General features: G+C 40.3%; 1 protein-coding gene across 8 annotated transcripts in view; it reads left to right on the top strand.

Moving 5' to 3' along the window:
• Positions 1–350: 350 nt before the first annotated feature.
• gab1 (GRB2-associated binding protein 1) overlaps positions 351–20,557 on the top strand; it is a 213,452-nt gene continuing 193,245 nt past the window's right edge. For 2 of the 8 annotated variants that reach the window (XM_063046580.1, XM_063046579.1), the window contains exon 1: positions 355–1,271. In XM_063046580.1, the coding sequence (XP_062902650.1) occupies positions 1,200–1,271 (72 nt within the window). In that variant the 5' untranslated portion in view covers positions 355–1,199. Of the gene's footprint in view, positions 1,272–1,589; positions 1,956–20,557 lie in introns of those variants that run through there. The other 6 variants (XM_063046585.1, XM_063046584.1, XM_063046582.1 and 3 more) reach the window with 5 other exon arrangements.

Below are 20,557 nucleotides of genomic sequence, written 5' to 3'. Positions count from 1 at the left end.
ACAGAGTTTCACCTTTCAGCAAGCGCAAGGAATTCGTGCGATCTTTTGTGCCGCATTCCGCGGATTCCTTTCCCAGAGAAGGCTAACGATTTTCTCATGACACAACCCACTACTGAACTGGGTGGAAGAGCAAACTTGCAGTTGTGCCAGCAAACAAGAACAACTTTCACTGTGAAAGTTATGCATTTTTCGAAAATGGAAACATTTAGACCACGCAACTTCACATGTCAAATTTTAAAAGCTGCAATATATTGTTGGATAGATGCTAGCTTATGTTATTGCATAAAACCTAGCGCTGGTTTCCCCCCCTCCCCCCACATTCAGACGGTTCTGTGAAACGGGATCGCCCCAATACCCAGAAACAGGGAACGCCATCCACCGCTGCTGGGAATTGTAGTCCAGTGCGTGATCGAGGACTGACCCTTTGGAATTGCATCTAAATATATGATTCTGCATACTGGCAGAGCCAGCAATAGGAGACTCAGAGTAAATGCGATACATTAACATTGATGAATGATCTATGTTAATCCAATGAGTTGGCGTGAGGATTCCTCGAAATGTTTTCTAAGTCTGCCCCTAAACTTCCAGAAACTCTCGTCTTGATTGCAGATACGCGGCTGTGCCGTTGTCTCCACATGGAAGATCGCGGTATGGAGCTGACCAACTCCTTCTAGTCACTTCACTCACGATCAAGTAAACCCCAGAGCGAGCTAATTTTTGTTTTAAAAAAATCACAGTAAAGGAAAATCGGAGGGGATAAACTACAGACCCCACAATTCCGTGTAATAATTCCTTTCTCCTCCTCCTGGAAAACGTCACGTAGCGTCACGGAGCAGTCGGATCGGTTGGAGTCGGATACTTTGTTGGGAAAGTCTGGAGTCGAACTGCTCGCGGGTGCGAAACTGTCAATCATCCCCGGAAGAGTGGTCGGGCCGCAGTGGGGCACCGGGGCACAGTCCGCACCGCATTATCATCACTCCCAGTACCACCATCTACTGTACCAAGTACGCTTTCTTATCGCCGATCGCTGAGCAGGGATTGGACAAGAGAACGTGAGAAGGAAGGGAGGGAGAACGAGCGCTGGAGCGAGTGTACCTGGGCTGTACTGAGAAGTTGGGTCATAGTTCCTGGACTGTCTGAGGCACGATTCTGGTTTGCTTTTTGCCCTCATTTGTCGCGCTTATAAGCCGAGTGAGAAGATGAGCGGCGGCGATATTGTCTACAGCGGCTGGTTGAGGAAGTCCCCACCGGAGAAAAAGTTGAGACGTTACGTAAGTTTTTTTAACAAAAACACCAATTCGAAATATGATACTTGAAATATATCTAAACTAAAACGGGAAGATTGAGATCCTGTGGGAAAATATCAAAGTTATTTTGAAAATTACATGTTGCATTTGGATATTTCGATGTTTGGATACTGGCTATAAAATGCACTGTGTTTCACTATTATTAACTTTGTTCGTATGCAAACTAGGACCTAAGTTACTGTGTGAACTGTTTTACTGAGGTCCAACTGAGAAGTTGCCAGCGTTGGCCGAATGTATGGAGTTTTGTTTTTGGCAAATCCACCCCTTTTGGATGTTAGACGTTCTCTATTGCCTCGCGTTTGATTTGATACTGAACTATGTTGTTGTATTTTGGTCGCTGAATTTGCTTTAAAATCATATCTTTACTATAATGGTTTTCAGGGGAATATTTGCTGAATTAAACAGACTGTTAAACATCAGGTTTCCAGTGAGAGACACACCCATTAACTTGTCCTTAGTATATTTGAGGGAGAATGGGTGTTGATGTATTTTACTGCAGGTACAATGCCAAGAGACGTGGAAGATTGATGCAGCTGCTTGTTACGTGTGGAAACCCGAGGCATGTCTTCTTGCAGAGTCATGGTTCGGTCATCTCCAAGGTGTTCTCTCGTTGACAACAGTGTCTGAAATATTTTAATAGGCTGCCAGGTGAAGCTTAAGTTGCAAAAGGTGATGGGAGCTAGGCCGTTTAACTTGAGGGAAAAAGTAGCCCGGAATATAAATTGCAGGATCCAAAATCTCAGGATTGAAATGCACTTTATTCATCTGTAGAAAAGTATAATGCTTGAGGATTGCGACTCTTCAGGTTTTATAATTTTTTTCGGCAGTTGATCTGTTTGTGAAAGTGACAGTCGTCCGATTGTCACGTGGAACGTTGTAAAAGAGTTTTATTGCAGGTCAACAGGTTTCGAAAATTCAAGTGCGCAAACTTTAGCATTCTTTAGTCTACAGACTTGCAAATTTAATGAGCTAATATTTACTGCAGCTTTAGAAAACATTTTTTAGGTTGTAGACTTTAAACCGTTCTTGGTTTTTGTAGTGGCTTCTCCACTTCTGTTTAAAATGATTGGTACAGAAGACGAGAAAGGCAAATAAAAAAAAAACTGCTTTCAGTAGATATTTGAAGCAGTCGCGGAATAGCACACAAAACCAACCATCTTTTGAAGTGTGCCCATTTGACAATACACTTCTTTACTACTACTACTACGTCGACTCAGTATTTTCCTTAGTGTTTACTAGTTTAAGGAAAGTATTATAAACTAAGAAAGAGATTTGGTTCTGGTTCCGTTTTAGTAAGCCTTGGCTATTTAAAAGTTTCTCCCCATCTGTTACTTGTAGATTTAATTGCTTGCAGAAGACAATTTCTTGCTATTGTGCTGGACTATCGAGGCTTTTAAAAGTGGAGCCCTCCAATTATTCAGACTACAGGACTGGCTGAAAGTGAGCATCCTTTTCTGATGTTTTTAGATGCCTTTCTTGTAGGAGGTGAACTTAAGCCAGTGACGTTCATGCAAAATAAGTTGTGTGCCCTGCTTTGCATTAGGCAACCAAATGAAAAGAAGAACCCATATATAAACACACGAGATTTTGCAGATGCTAGAAATCCAGAGTAACACACAAAATGTTGGAGGATCTCAGCAGGTCTGACAGCATCTTTGGAGAGGAAGGAACAGTTGATGTTTTGGGCCGTGATGATCCATGAAGATTCTTGATGAACAGTCTTGGCCCGAAACATCAACTGTTCATTCCTCTCTGTGAATGCTGCCTGACCTACTGTGAACACAATGTAACAGCTTTACCACATCCAACACAGGTACTGTACTTTTTTCACAATGAATAACTTCTGAGAAATAGTGCTTGATCAAGTATACACAACATGATGGACAAAATGATTACTACATAGTTTGTTTGTGGAGTTGATTCGAACACAAATGTTGACCAAGGAATGAGGCAAACTCCGTGGCTCTGCATAGAGCTGCTGAAACTTTTTATACCTGTCCTAAATGAAGCAGGAAAGTTAAAGCTTAAAACTTGCAAGAAATACTGAGGTCTGGTAATGTATATCAAGAGATATTTTTCCGTTCAGATGCTTCCCGGTTTGTTATTTTCAGTTAACCAGTATCTAACATTGCTTTTTGGCCCTTCAAAAATATATTGGACAATTTTTTTTTTGTGTTAAGCAAAAACTTGAGCTTTAAACACTGTTGTGAAATGCAGTTGGCACTAGCATGCAAATTGTACTGCAGTGAAGTCATGTGTTAAGATCCCTGGAAAATGGTGCTTTAAAAAAAAACCTAATGTTTTAGACTAGGACAGCAGGGCTTTAAATGAGTTTGCATTTATGTCGGGTGCTAGGAGTGCACTCTGAGCATCTGGGAGCCAAGACATTTCCAAACTGAAAATTTAATTTAGTTCACTTAAGTTAATGGTCAATCCATCTCAAGCATTTTCTGAACCTCGGGCAAAGTGCGGTTGGCCCTGTGAGATGTTGCCAGGCCTGTCTATCTTGATTGCTGATTTTAGGCCAAGGTGTTGGTGTTTGAGTCTAGTGTCATCTGTGTGTCTTCATATCAAGTGCCTGGGAGTTGCTTTAATTGTGGGACTGTCCACTGTGCGCCATCAAAGGCCCTGCCCGGATGGTATATCCAAAGAGGCAAATTCTTGCAATGCCGATCGCTTCACTCTGCTGGTCAGGCAGCATCTGTAAAATAAAACAAGCAAACAGCTTTTTTTTCAGGATCCTTCGCCAGAACTGTGGAAGAGAAAAGATAAATTTTCACTTGCAGAGATGGTGTCAGCTGAGTGGGTGGAACAAAGGGTATATCTCTGGGATCAAAGGCTGTCCTGAGTGTTTCCAGTAATTTCTGTTGTTATTTAACACATTTGCATTGCTGGGTTGTTTTGAAAATCCTTGACTTATTTTAGGCGACGATTTCTATCACAGAGTCATGTTAAGAGTTGTTAGGAAAGTAACTAAAGTTTGGTTTCAAGTGTATTTTAAACACTTTACAGGAGTAGAGAGAGAAATAGAGACGGGGTAACTGAACAAAAAGGTTCCCCTGCTAAACTTTATGGGGCCCAGACAGTTTGAGGCCTGGCCACCAAAGATGTACATAAGTAATTGGGAAATTCAAGAAGCTGATGTTGAAGGAACCAACTTTCTTTGCAGATCATGGAAACGGAAATTGTAGGTAAAAGAAAAACTAGAGCCTCGTAGACTATGGTCAGATGTGCTAATTGCTAGATTGTAGCTAAAATCACTGGCATATATCGTGAAATTGTTAGTCAGTAGCAGTACATTACAATACATAATAAAAACTAAATTACAGTAAGAAGTATATAAAAATCTATATGTATATATGTGTGTGTGTGTGTGTGTATATATACTGAAATAGTGTTCATGGGTTCAATCTCCATTCAGAAGTCCGATGGCAAAGGGGAAGAAACTATTCCTGAATCATTAACTGTGTGCCTTCAGACTCCTGTGCCTCCTTGATGGTAACAGTGAGAAGAGGACATGCCCTGGGTGATGGAGGTCCTTAATGATGGATGCCACCTTTTTGAGGCATTGCTCCTGGATGTTGGGAGGCTCACGCCCCTGATGGAGCTGACTGAGTAGATAACTTTTTGCAGCTTATTTTGATCCTGTGCAGTGCTCCCCTTCCATACCAGCCAGTTAGAATGCTCTAAACAGTACACCTGTAAAAAATTGAGAGTGTCTTTGGTGACATACCAAATCTCCTCAAACTCCTAATGAAATATAGCTGCTGTCGTGCCTTCTTTGTAATTGCATCAGTACGTTGGCTGCAGGACAGATCCTCAGAGCTGTTGACACCCAGGAACGTGAAATTGCTTACTCTGTCCATTTCTGATCCCTTGGTGAAGACTGATGTGTGTTCCCTCATTTTACCTTTTCTGAAGTGGACAATCAGTTCTTTGGTCTTACTGACGTTGAGTGCAGGTTGTTGCTGTGACACCACTCAACTATCTGATGTATCTCGCTCCTGAACGCCTTCTCGTCACCCTCTGAAATTCTGTCAACTATAGTTGTGTCATCAGCAAATTTACAGATAGCGTTTGAGCTGTGTCCAGCCCCACATTCATGGGGAGAGGGAGAGAGAGAGAGAGAACAATGGGCTAAGCACACATGCTTAGGTGCGCCAGCATTGATTGTCTGCGAGGTGATGTGATTTCCAATCCTCACAGACTGTGGTCTTCGGTGAGGAAGTCAAGGATCCATTTGCAGAGGGAGGTATAGAGGCCCACATTTTGGAGCTTTTTTGTTCAGACCTGTAGGAACGATGATATTAAATGCTGAGCTGTAGTCAATAAACAACAGCATGACATTAGGTATTACTATCGTCCAGCTGATCAAAGGCCACATGAAAAGCCAATAAGATTGCATCTACTGTAGACCTATTCTGACGATAGGCAAATTGCAGTGGGTCCAGATCTTTACTGAGACAGGAGTTAATTCTAGCTATAACCAACCCCTCAAGGCACACCGTCACTGTAGATATAAATACAACTGGATGGTAGTTGTTAAAGCAGCTCACCCTGCTCTTGAGCACTGGTATGAACATTGCTCTTTCAAAGCAGGTGGGAGCTTCTGACTGTAGCAATGAGAGATTGAAAATGTCTTTGAACAGACCTGCCAGTTGTTTGGCACAGGTTTTCAGAACCCTACCAGGTACCCCACTGGGGCCTGTCAACCTGCAAGGGTTCACTCTCTTGAAAGCTGATCTGTCTGCAGCCTCTGAGACAGAGGTCACAGGGTCACTGGGTGCTGCAGGGATCCTGACAGCTGTAATTTTATTCTCCCTTTCAAAGTGAGCATAAAATGTTAATATTAATGTGAAGACCAATCTGTATTTCTTGAGCATTTGTGCTTGCTGTTTCACATAACATTCTGCACTTTGAGGATTGGACTCTTAATGGTGAGACTGGGGGCAGCACTGATTTCTTTTTTCCCCCCAAAGTCCCCATCTTTCACAGCACAGTGACGAGAAAATCACGAGGTGGCAAAAGCAGGAGGAAGTACTGAAAAGGAAAAGTAAAATTTACAAAAAGATGTAACTGCACATCTGGTTTCAGTCTGATGTGTTATATGCTAGTTCCTTGAAATGTTGGTGTCAGCAGTTTTTCCACTGACACTGCTATTAGCATTAATGTTAATGGTTATGGTGGTCTGACAGCCGAACCAGTGATTTCTCTTTGCTGTTGTTTCACTTTTAATATTGTAAGGGAGTATTGCTCTTTCTCTTACAGTAGGTGAACAATATACAAACGTGGACTTCTTTCAGTCTCAGTTTTAAGTTGATTAACTACAAGTGGCAAATGTAATTTCTGAGAACTGCTAAGTGGAAAGGTCATTTATGTAGGAGTTCTGATTATCACAAGATTAATGATGCAACTAGGTTCATTTTAAAAATATACTGATGTCTTCTTGAAGCCACTCTTGATATCATCGGTTGCTAATCCTCCTTATAGTTGTTCAAGTTACATGAAGGAAGCCAGAGGTTGGTTATGTTAAATTCCAGAATTTTCCTCTGAGATCGGGGGTTCAAAAGTATCTTAGTTTTATTGGTTGGATACATTTCTGTCTGTAGGTTTCTTGTATGAGCTGAGACTGTGGTGAAATAGGCTGATTTGAATGATGTGTTGGCAATTTGATTTAAACTTTATTTATTCGGAAATAGTCAGGAGCAAATTAAATTAGTAGATTTTTCTGCCCAAGCCATTGATAGGGTTATCATCTTGTCTTGATTAACGGGAGGGCAGGTTGATTATCTCTTATCCTAAATGCTTAGGGACGACAGTGTTTTGGATTTTGGAATATGTAATAAGATAACTTGGGATTGCCATCATTCCCAACCTTGAAGTTATGTGCTAGTCTGTGTCTTACACTTGTTTATCGCACCTAACAGTACAAATTATTACATGCCATTAGTAGAATGTGTGCAGAGTAACAACAGCATCAGGAGAATTTCTCAATCAGCTGTTGAACAGCAACACAACGGCGGGATCTCAGTCTCCACCTATGATGCTGTGTTTTGATTAAAAGTTACTATACACTGTTATTTGTATTTTACTATTTTTAGGGTTTTATGTAAGGTATAAAAACAATCAGCATTGTAGACTATTTCTGGTGTTACATTTTTTTGTGATTAGCAGAGGCTTTAAAATTTAATGCTGTGCTTTTACTTAAATCTCTGCAACCAGCCTCCTGAATATTCACGATTACCTGCAATTTTCAGTTCACTGTGACAGATCTTTGCCTGCTTCATGATCAGCATACCATTAAGCGGCATATGTTCACTTTGATACTGACAAGACATGATTGTGATCGCCATTTTTTGCTTTATACATTGTTTTTCTATTGCTCATTAACCTTGGTTCTGTACATGCCGTGGTACCGTAGTAGTTAACGTGGAGCTGTTACAGCTCAGTGCTCTGGAGTTCTGAGTTCAAATCCGGCTCCATTCTGCAAGGAGTCTCTCTCTACGGAATGCTGGGTTTTCTCCGGATCCTCTGGTTTCCACTCACAGTTTAAAGACGTGCGTGTAGGTTAGTTGTTTCAGAATCAGGTTTATTATCACCGGCATGTGAAATTTGTGAGTTGTCCCATTAGGGTTAATTAGGTTTATTGGGGGTTGCTGTGGCAACATGGCTCGAAGGGTCAGATAGGCCTATTCCGTGCTATATCGCTAAATGAGAGTAAAATAGCATTTGTGAGGTCACTTCTCGGAATTGTCCGCGGTGCGCAGTGACCTCTGCATCACCTGGGAACCTTCCCAGCGTCTTGTGGAGTTTTCTATTTGTGACGTCATTTCAGTGCTCAAAAATAATTTGGATTTTGGAGGTTTTCAGATTTTGGAATTTCAGATAAGGGGTACTCAACCTATTTTGGATATTAGTTCTTGTGTTCAGTAGTCTGGATCAGGACAAACAAGGGGCCTTTGTCTAACTTTGCAGAGAGCTCTGTAAACAAGAGTCAGTTGGATATGATTTCAAACTGTACTTAACTAACATGAATTAATGTTTGGTACATGTTGTCTTGATGTCAACAAGATGCTTCAATATGGTAAGAATTAAAGCTGCATTTTCATGTTTGTTAATTTTAATCCTGGAACTCCTCATGATTCATTGGCTGTTAGCACTGGGCAATGCAAATGATTAACAATTATCATTACATGCTTGCAAGAAAACTTGCATAAATTTGCAATGCCTTTCATAAACTGACGTTCATGATATTTTTTTGAAATTAACATTTATTCAGTTTCTTTAATATTTCTGTATTTCAGTTGTTACCATTTTAGATTTTGAGCCATTGTATGTATTTAATTATGGTTCTGACTGCTAACATGTTGATAAAGATTTTACCTCAATCCCCTATCTGTTATTTATGAAATTCAGTACATGGTGTGAATATTTCTTTGTAGTCATTCTTGCTACCTACTGTAGGTGGCGTTTAATTGATATTTTCAGTATTAAATGTGTCACACTGTTGCACACACAATAGCTGCACTTCCAGAGTTTCATGCCCTGCTATTCCACTGTGTGGCCACTGGATCTCAGAAACTACTCGCTCCTTCCAGAAACTATACAGCATATTCTAATTTTTTTTTAATGTTACTTTATAAAGTTCAAATTAATGGAAAGAAGAATTCAGATATTGCTTACACAAGAAAATCTGCAGATGCTGGAAATCCAAAGCAACACACACAAAATGCTGAAGGAACTCAGCAGGGCAGGCAGCATCTGTGGAAAAGAGTGCAGTTGCCGTTTCAGGACAAGGCCCTTCAGCAGGACTGGGAAGGAAGAGGGAAGAAGTTCCTTCTCCCCAACTTCTTAGTCTGACTCTTTTCCTCTTCCTTTTCAGTCCTGATGAAGGGTGTCAGCACAAAATGTCAGCTGTTTACTCTTTCCTGTAGATGTGGGACTGGGAGAGCAAAATTGATCCAGAAGTAGAAGGAATCAGACAAAGCATTGAAGGAGGTTTTGGAAGGCATGTATGCAAATGTATATAACATGTAATTAAGGTTTGTAAATTTCAGTCAGAATTTCCCACACGTGGTTGTATTATAGTGCTGGTAACAAGGGAGCTCATTCAAAAGATGGGAGAAGTGGGGACTTATTCTTGGTTACAAAAGGGTATTCAAGAAAAAAGATGAAGGTGGCAGTAGTGCTTTTTAAAAAAACAGGATCTATGTTTGATTTCTTGCAACCCTTGTTCTCTGCTGTATATTTGATGTCATTGAAAACTTTGTGGTTTAACACACACTAATTCTCTCGCCCATCACCAGTATTGCTGACTGATCCGCACTTATTCCCAGTTAAGGAGCATTGTCTTTATTGTGTCTTTCTTGGCCTTGTTGCTTTAATGTTCTTGGGCTGTACAACCCTAAGGTATACACACTCCTTCATTTCTGACTTCATGATTATCTCTCAAAATTAATCCTTGCATCGCAGGCAAGTGAACAAGGATCTTGCCTTTCAGTGTCCTCCCCTCTCATTCTTACTCTAACTTCTCACAGATCCTTAAAGTGCCCCGCTTTGACTATAAACATTTTGTCTCCTGCCTTCTGTCTAAATTGTGTTCACATTTGTTATATATCACTACGTTAAAAGAGATAAATACAAGCAATTGTCATTGTGCTGTAGAATTAGGCATACTTTGTTTTGGGCTGGGATTTTACAAGGTGAGATCTTGTATTAAAGGTTCTGGATTTCTCAGCAATTTCCATGTTCTCCCTATACATCAAAGTTGCTGGTGAACGCAGCAGGCCAAGCAGCATCTATAGGAAGAGGCACAGTTGACGTTTCAGGCCGAGACCCTTCGTCAGGACTTAGCAGTGAGAGAGGGTCTCGGCCTGAAACGTCGACTGCGCCTCTTCCTATAGATGCTGCTTGGCCTGCTGCGTTCACCAGCAACTTTGATGTGTGTTGCTTGAATTTCCAGCATCTGCAGAATTCCTGTTGTTTCCATGTTCTCCCTGGTGTTTTAAGTGTCTATCGCATCCTGAGTAGAATTTCACATAATTCTCGAACTGCTTATGTTTAAATAGGTGCTCAGCTTTTAGACTGGTATATTGATTTGTATTCTATTCCATCTCATGAGTTGTGCTTTAAAGTGGGTCTTGAGACATATGGCACAAAAGAAGGCATTTAATCCAGAAGTTCCACTTTTTTTTTGGTCCAGGTGACCCGTCTAGTTCAATCTCACAGTAGCCCATGTAATCTGTTGAAACCATCATCTGATTTCCTTTCTAATAGAAGCTCAGCTGCATCTTGAAGAGCTGTGTTGATTGTTCAAATGATCCCTTTCAGTTCTTTAATTATTTGAAGTTAGTTTCAACATTTAGCCTCTTATGACTGAAGGAATCAGTTTCTTGCTAACCTTGCCATTGTTATCATTCATAATCTTGAAATTCTGTAATGTATCACCAGTAACATTGGTTAGTTCCTTTAGTGATAATACCAAATCCTCTACGTGTAACTGAAGATGATGTGGTTCTACTCCTGAAAGTGAAATTGTATTCTGGCACGAAACTGAAACTTTTTTCCTATTCTCTTCATTTGCTTGCCAATTTGTCCTCTTAATTCTGCCCAATTTTATGTGGTCAAAGCATTGTCAGTAATAGCTCTGACATGATATTGTCCGAATTAGTAATTGTCAGATTTTGCTATAATTAAATTAGTTCATTGGTCGACAGCAGAACATTGTCCTCCTTTAGTGGAAATTATCAAAGGCAATATCCTCCAATGTACCAGTAAGTGAACGTATTGCAAAATACCCAATCTCATGGAGGACTCTTCAATTTTAAAACCTAAACTGGATTCCGACTAAAAATGTAATTGTTCTTTTAAAATTTTTTAAATTTTTCAGTTTTATTATCACCAGCAGGTGTTTGAGAAATTAGTTAACTTAGCAGCAGCAGTACAATGCAATACATGATTATATAGAAAGAAAAAAAACAGGTAAATTAATTACAGTAAGTATATATGTATATTGAATATATTATAGATGGTGCAGAAACAGAAATGATATATATTTAGAAAAAGTGAGGTGGCGTTCATGGGTTCAATGTCCATTTAGGAATCGTATGGCAGAAGGGAAGAAGCTGGGTGTGTATTACCAGGCTTCTGTCCCTTCTGTATTTTGATGTTGTAGCAGTCCATTTTCAGCTTTGATATAGCTTTATGGCAGTAATGTTGAATATATTCCACAATTTGCAAGAAGTTGTAAAAATTTTTTTTTGCTTTTTAGAATTACTGGTTTTTTTTAGATATTGCATTGTACCTGTATTTCTGACCTTTCACATTAAGGAATGTCAGTTTGTTTACAGTAGTCTGCTTGATCAGTCATCCTAAGATTTATGAAATGAATTCTTGAATACAGAAAACGTGTTGGTCAGGGAGTAGAATATGCGTTTATTTTCAACATTTTACTTCTCTGATTGTTTTTTCTAGAACCATACAATTATTGCATTCTATCCTGTGGCTACCAGTTCATTTAAAGTTTCAATTTTGCAAACTTTTGATGTGTTTTAGAGAATGTTAAGCAGACTATTTAAATTGTTTTCCATTTCCTGTGATCATGGATGTGTGAATAACTTGAACTTCTGTCTTTTTGATGTGTGCTTTCTCTATTCCCAAAAATGTGTTGTCACCATTGAGGAATGCAATTCATTTTTAACTTATGCCATGTTATATTAGCATCATTTATTTTCTTCAGTTTGATTTTACACTGCATAATATAAGGCTCCTTTATTCTTGGAGACCATTGACACGTGCTCAGGAAATAAATTCAAGCAAAGTGGTATTTTAATGCCTTTTTCCAGAGTTAGATTGCAAAAAGATGGGAGCATTGTATGCTAATGACTTGGGCTAAATCAAATTAATACTGTCAAGCATAGAAGTTGGGATCCTGTTTTTTTGTACTGTATTTGCATGTGAGATTCAGAATGTGGCACGCTAAGGTTTTATAACGAGAGGAATTCCAGCAATCTGAATTCGTGTGGCGTAATGAGTAAGATCTTAATAGCTTTGTTGGAACAATATCTAAAATACTCGAGGCCCAAGTTTTATGATTTAGCAAAGCATAGCTACTGCCATTTTTTTTAGCCTGACCTTCACCAGCACATGCACCTATAACTGAGACCGGTGGATAATGACAAAGAGTAAGGAAGCTGGCCACTTGTGCTTTATTTACCTTGCTTCCCCTGTCCCCCACACTTCCCCATCATGTCTGTTAGTGTGAGCAACAGACACCATGCTTTGACCTCTGCTAACTCAGCAAACAGAGAGCGTGAACCTTGGTCCTCCTTGCTTTGCCATGCTCAGAAAATCACTGCATTACTTTTAAGAATATTTGTTTATATTTATTTTAATGTAAGGTTTAGTTATTCATCTAACACCTTGTTACAATTAAAAGCCAGATAGATGTTTTAAGTTCCCCCACATGAAACTGCTGAGAATTGAATTTGTGTGAATGATTAATGGTTGCCAAACTTGTTTTGATGTGCATTAAAAATCTGGAGTTCTTTTGAACTTACCTTGCTTTATCATTTGCTCAAGCACTGGGTTCTTTTGGAGGCAGCAGAATCATAGTTTGACAGCACAGAAACAGGCCTTCAGCCCTGCTGACAGGTCCAACCTTGTCCATCTACACTAATCTCACTTGCCTGTATTAGGGCCATATTTTTCTGTGCCTTGCTTATTCTAGTGCCTGTCAAAATATCACTTAAATAGAATTGAATACAATATACACGTGTCTCTGATGTACTATTGATGTCCTTGAGTTCAAGACTTCACATAATGCCTGTTATGTTTTGTAATTTCAAAACATTAAATCAATTTGAAGAAAAACACCCGGAAGTGTCCGGAAGTTTAGGTTTAGCTTCATCTTTACTTTAAGTGAGGTGCACACACATCACATGGTAGCAAGATGACATATGCAATTAAAGTGTATTTTTATCTGTAATGTATTATTTAAAGTCAAATATACCTTAATCGAACAACACATATACAAGATTATGCAAATATAAGAGAAATATTAAAAGCACAACAATGCCAAATGTTCTGTTGACCGTTTGTCAACGGAACTAGGTTAGGAAATTCACTACACAACTCGTATTTAATTGAAGCTCGCACTTTATTGTCTTTGCACAAACAACAACATAACTATGTTGACCCTGGGCCAATAACTTAGAATGGGAATTCTACTGTTCCCTTAGTAGTAATACTCAGACCACTTTCTAATTAATAATACTGATATAGGGGATCTCTGTTAGCCAGACGATTGATCCTTTCTTCGAGCCCCTGTCTTCGGGGTTCTTCCTCGCAATGGTGATTCTCTGGAGTTATCGCTGCTAGCGCATTCGAAGTGTCCACTTTGAAATTCATTCCTTGTCAATTCAAACATAGTGTTTCAGTGTCATTGGGTACACATCATTTGGTTGACCCTTTTAGTGGCTCTTGTTCAGGGCTACAACCCACATCTTTCTATGGTTTTTACCCCCCCCCCACCCCCAGCATTGTGTCAAACAAATCTGTGGTTACTGGTATAACGCCCTGTAAGGTTTCACTGCCGATGTAATGGCCGCTCTGTAATGTTCCACTGCTCAGGCAATAGTTTCTCTGTAGCAGCAATGTATGGGTTATAACCAGAGATAATGAGGCCTTTGGAATGTATTTTGTTCTTTCTTGTGGGTCTGGGAGCAGGGATTTTGCAGTCTTTCATCGGTGAGAGATGAAGAGGGAAGACTCTTGTGGAGAGATCTGATAGACCACCGGATGGAGTGGACTGGGGGTGAGGGTCCAAAGGTCAGTGATGCTTGGAAGAGGTCGATGGTGGACAAATGGCCTTGTCAGTGAGCTCTAATGTGCACATTTGACTTTTTCCTTAAGATGGGCCCCCCTTCTTTTTATTTTATTTAGTAACCCTGTATTCAGATTAAGATTTATAAAGTTCAGTCACTTAATTGCATATGGTGTACCATCTAATACTTTGCAGTTCGGATTTGTAACCGGGTAACACATCATGCGGCATCCACACACACGAGATTTCTCAGTTTGGCGGGGCCAGAGGCTGTCTTCCCCCGGACAAACAAGTGCTGGCCAAACCTGGAAATCCAAGCAACACACACGCAAAATGCAGGCCAGGCAGCAGCTATGGAAAAGAGTACATTCGACATTTTGGGGCGAGACTCCTTGTCACTTCTGACTGATGAAGGGTCTTGGCCTGAAATTTCGGCTGTACGGTACTCTTTTCCATCGATACTACCCAGCCTTGTGTATTTGTTCCTTTCAGCTCTTGACTCGTTCACACTAAGCAACCCAAACAGAATCTAACAAGATTACAGATTGCTTCTTTGGTAGGTCTGGCACTTTACATAATAAATAGCTACATGTCTAAGGCTACGTCCACACTACGCCGGATAATTTTGAAAACGCCGGTTTCGAGTAAAAACGACAGGCATCCACACTAAGCGTTTTTCAAAATATCTCCGTCCACATTAGGCGGATATTTGGGCAAATCTCCTACTGGGCACGCGCAGGACACACAGAAAACAAGCGAAGGGGAAACGATACACTTCGTCTGCGTTTGTCCAGTTAAAGAGTAGAAAAACTTTAAAGGAATTGCTCTTGGCTCTCACGCAGGAGGACTTAAAACTTAAAAAAAACAAACACTGGAGCGTATGGAGGCAACTGACAGGGAGTTCACCGACAGTAAGACCCGGCTGACAACGAACATTGAAAAACTGACTAACTCTGTTGCATTAATAAAGCACCTTGTTAAATGTATAAAACATCTGCATCAGCGTTATCTTCTATTTCCATACAATGTTACATTAGGCTGTTACACATCTGTTGTCAGAGAAGTACTTGCATAAATAGGTAAACCACCTTCATACAAGCAAGGACAGAAAACAGGGCGAAGTGAGTTTACTTATTCACTTTTTCACTTCGTTGTTAAAACAACGAACATCTGTTCCGGCACGTCATGACAGCGTTTTTAAATAGTCAAAAAAGCTCACTTTACAATTTAACTCTCACGCCGTTCACACCGACTGCGCGTTACAACAGCTTGTGCAGTACCAAGCAGAAGCAGAAAAAAGCATTGTTGTTGTGGTGTTGTCATGACAGCGTTTTTAAATCTCTCCGGTTACCCCGTACACACTACGCTGGATATTAAGCGTTTTCAGATTTATTCACTCTGGAGAGTGTTTTCGAAAATCTCCGTTTTCGGGGGCTGAAAACGCTGGGTCAGTGTGGATGGGAGGGCAAAACGAAGAGAAAAAGCTTCGTTTTCAAAATTATCCAGCGTAGTGTGGACGTGTACTGGTCTCAGGTTTAACAGGCCATTACCAGAAGCTCCTTATGTCTACACTCAGTCGCTCTGATTAGATTATCCCAGAGCAGAAACAGTTCGGAGTCCACAAGATGGGGGGGGGGGGTGGAGGAATCTTCAAGGATGGTCCTACAATATGGGTGTCTCCATCCCACTGTCCTTGACCTATTTGCCCTTTCATTGACTTCTGGATTCTGTCTGTGCACCATAAAAATAGTCATCAGGTGATAGCCAATCAAGCTGGTTGTACTTTTTGAATGTCTGACTTCTGAAATGCTGCATTATACAAAGTGTTTGGTGGGAGTGACAGGTCAGGAAAAAAATCCCGTTATTAATAATAGGGTGAAGTCATTAAAGAAGATCTTGGTTTCAGAATTTAAGATTGAGTATTACTTTGGATAGAGTTGAGCACTAAATACCAGATTCTGTTTGCTTACAGGTCCCAAGAAGTGGTTGCATTGTCAGACGCTGTATAGATTGGGAAAATTAAGCTAGAAGTAAAAGCACGAGGCCAAGTTCATGGAAAGAATTTGGGACAGCCAACACAATCAGTATATCTAGAACAAAGTAGGGGACAGATTGTGTTGGATCTCACCTTGAGCAGACGCAAGGCTGATTAATAACCTGTAATAGAGGTACCTCTGGCATAATACGATAGAAATTAATACAGCTTGTGAAAGTGATTTAATTAAGTCCCAACTGGGATCTTAAATCTGAACAAGATGAATCATGTGGTTAGGAGAGTTATTCATGAGGATAGATTAGAAAATCAGTTAAGGTTATGGTGAATAAACAATGAGTAAAGTTTAAATAAAGTAGTATGACTAATAAGAATTAAAACATAATATTGAAGGGAGTTTTCATTTTAATAAACAAAGTAAGCCATAGAAGTAAGGATTTAAAAAAATTTTCAGAGTTAGAATTTGATAGAAAATAGAACATTATCTATCATGGCTCCTTAAAACTATAAATGCCTTTATAATCCATTAGATAGAAATTAATAAAGAGCTTATTATGAAGATTGTAAATAATATTAGATATACCAACATAAGGAATAAAGAGCCAGCAGATAGATTATGCAAATGTATTATGTTTCCTTGTGTTCAAAGATGTATAAAATAGAGAACGGGAGCTAAGAGCAGTGGTAGCAAGTTAAGTTGCATACATAATTAGTTGACATACAGAAAATAAAATAAACAAGCAATTGTCAGGTGCACTGGTTGTGAAGAGTGGGGATAAACCTAAAAGAGAACAAAGGGCATTTTCACTGATTTCTTAGAGATTTTCTGTGATAAATTCAGGAAGGATTCCCTCAACTAGAGTTCCGAGAGCTCAGGAGTGTGGTCTCGTAAAAGATTGGGCATCTTAAGATTGAAATCAAATGTATTTTCTTAACAAATCTTTGGAATTTTCCAATTAGGAAGACAGTGACTCTGTTTTTGAGTATATACAGACTGTAGATGGGTGATTTAGGAATATCTGGATATAGAATAGATCGAGAAATTCATGCTTTTATTGAAGGAAGAGCAGGCCCGAGGAACTAAATCATCTACATCAGCCATGTTTTGTGGTTCTTGCATTACCTGGCACAGTGCATGTTACAGTGTTTTTATATCCTAAAGATGAATCTAATTGGAAGGACACTCTGAGAATTTTAATAGTGCAAGAAGAACATTTCTTTAAGTTCCCGATTGCTATTGTTAATTATCATTAGGGCAACTATGGGAATCTTGTTGGTTTTGGTAACAGTTATCAGAGATTCCTGTTACTGTCTAGTGACCTACCATATTGGACAGAATCTAAAAATTGAACAAACTTTTAGTTTTCAAGAAAGCACGTGGACATTAAATGAGGTGAAGCACAAACATGAGAAAATCTGCAGTTGCTGGAAATACAAAGCAACTCTCTCAAAATGCTGGAGAACTCAGCAGGTCAGGCAGCATCTATGGAAAAGACTAAACAGTGATTGTTTCGGGCAAAGACCTTTCATCAGGACTGGTCAGATCAAGAAGGTGGGGGGAGGGGAGGAAGAAGTACACGGTGGCAGGTGATGGGTGAAACCGGGAGGGGGAGGGGTGAAGTAAAGAGCTGGGAGGTTGACTGGTGAAAGAGGTAAAGGGCTGGAGCAGGGGGAAGCTGATAGGAGAGGGAAGAAAGAGAAGGGGGAGGAGCACCAGAAGGAGGTGATGGGCAGAGAAGGAATGTTGGATGGGGTGGGGCAATTACTGGAAGTTCAAGTAATCGACATTCATACCATCAAGTTGAAGGCTACCCATAAGGCATTGCTGCTCTAACCTGAATGTGGCCTCATCACGGCAGTGAAGGAGGCCACGGATTGCCATGTATTTTATGTATTGTACTGTACTGCTGCCACATAATATGTGAGTGATGATAAACCTGACTCTGATCTGGGTCTCTATTGTGGACTGAGAGCGGGAAGGGGACAGGGAGAGGGAAATCATGGTTGGGAAAAGGGAGAGGGGAGGGAGCAGGAAGCACCAGAGAGATGTTCTGTAATGATCAATAAACCAATTGTTTGGAATCAAATGACCTTGCCTGGTGTCCCAGGGCTGGGTGTGTCTGTACCTGTGCCATCCCCTGCCACGGCATTCCTTCTCTGTCACCTCACCAACCATGCCATTCCCAACATCCTTCTCTCTCACTCTCCGCTCCAAATTGCCAAACAGGGCACTGTCCAAAAGACTTGTGCACCCTAGCTATATATGTATGCCTAAGACTTTTGCTCTGTACTGTACATGCCGCTATATTCTTTGATAGTGTATACGGTCCACAACTCCACCAATCCTGGTGTTATCCACAAGCTTGCTAATCCACTCATCCATATTTTCATCCAAATCATTAATATATATCACAAACAACAGAAGTTCCTGCCCTGATCCTTGAAGAATACCACTGGCCATTGACCACTGACCTCTAGCCAGAATAATAGCCTTTCATTCCTACTGTCTTCCACGGGCAAGTCGGTTCTAAATCCAAACTTGCAATTCACCCTGGATCCCCTGCATCTTTATCTTCTGAGTTAACCTATTGCGACGGGCCTTAAAAGCCCACGTAGGTAACCAACACTGTCTTGCCCTCATCAAGCTCCATTCTCATCTCCTCAAGAAGTCTTGATCAAGTTTGTAAGGCATGTTCTGCCCTGCCCTGCACACAGCCATGCTGAGTGTCCCTAGGCAGCCATACCTTTCCAAGTGCACACAAATCCTCTCCCTCAGTATCCTCTCCGATAGCTTCTCTACCATTACCATGGCCTGTAATTACTTGGATTATCCCGATTCCCTTTCTTGAACAAAAGCATATTTGCTATTCTCCAGGCCTCTGGGCTCTCGCCTGTTGCTAGTGAGAGCTCAAAGACCGTTGTCAAAGCCCCAGCAATTTCCTCGCCTTCAATAATTTGGCATATGCCATCAGTCTGTGGGGAACTCATCAACCTCAGCGGTTTTCAGAAAACCCAGCACTACAGCTTCCTTAATCAAAAAAATGTCCCAGTACATTGGCATGCTCTACTCTTGTCTTCACTATCCTCCAAATCCTTATCAACACCAAGTCCTCATAAAGTGCTTCAGCCACTTGTTCTGACTCCAGGTACAAATTACCACCTTAATCCTCGAGTTTACCTATCCTTTCTGAACTTATCCTCTTTTTTTTCTTCTTAATATAACATTCAAAATTCAAATTCATGGGAGGGAGAAGATGGCAACGCGACGCAGCGCGTGTGGCCATTCCGAATGAATATCGTATGTGTTAACTAGGGGGCCGTGCACGATCCGGATTTGATGGAGACAGCTGTGAGAAGCACGGAGGAACACCTGGAGTAACTTCTGAAATGCCTGCTTCGCTGCCGCTGTTACTGTGCAATCAAGAATCTCCGGAGGGGAAGGCCCCAAATCCTTGGCTTTGCCTATTGCCAGTTGCCGGGGCCGGGGTCGAAGCGCTCGGCAGAGATGGTGCTCGGTGCTCAGTTTCGGAGAGCTGTTTTTGGACGGACTTGGAGTCGGACTGTGGTCGGATGCTTCCAGTATGTTGCATTTGCAAGTTGGCGGCGCTGGAGGTTCACCGCCTGCGTGAGATGATGGGACTTCCGAGAGACTTCGAGACTTTTACCGTGCCATGGTCTGTTCTTATCAAATTACGATATTGCTTTGCACTGTTGAAACTATATGTTATAATTATGTGGTTTTTGTTAGTTTTTAAGTCGGTTTGTCATGTGTTTCTTGATATCATTCTGGAAAAACATTGTATCATTTCTTAATGCATGCATTACTAAATGACAACAAAAGAGGACTGCGTGTCCTTTAATCTAATAATATATATGTCACCATATACAGCCGTGAAATTGATTTTCTTGTGGGCATACTCAATAAATAAATCCAATAACCATAATAGAATCATAGGAACATGCCTTGGATCTTGACAATTATACAGTAAATGGAGGTAAATTCATCTGTTACATTTGTAACATTGCGATTTAAATGTGATGCTTTTGCTGAGAAATGTAATGGTTTTAAAAATATTAGAAAAACCTTCATTTTAGAATTAGTGGCAAAACTAATTTTCATTACTGTTAGATTTGACAAATGATCTTGAATCATGTCATTTGAAAATAGTGCAAAGGGTAATCTGACTTTGTGCATATGCAGATCATTAGGAAATGTGTCCTTTGCTAGTAAAGTGGGAGGAAATAATTGAAAATCAATTATTTGGGCACAGTAGGAGTAACACATGAATTGGCTCATTGATATCACTGAAGTTTTCTGAATTAAGCAAAAAAAAACTGAATTGGGCACGTTGTTCATTATTTAGAAAATTGGGTGATTACGACAGACCAAAATGCACTGCATTGCATTTGAAAATTGAAAGATGGGAGGGAAAA

Source organism: Mobula hypostoma, chromosome 4, assembly GCF_963921235.1.
Source record: "Mobula hypostoma chromosome 4, sMobHyp1.1, whole genome shotgun sequence".
NCBI lineage: Eukaryota > Metazoa > Chordata > Chondrichthyes > Myliobatiformes > Myliobatidae > Mobula > Mobula hypostoma.
The sequence above is the reverse complement of the archived record's forward strand: the minus strand, read 5'-3'. Positions and strand labels throughout refer to the sequence as shown.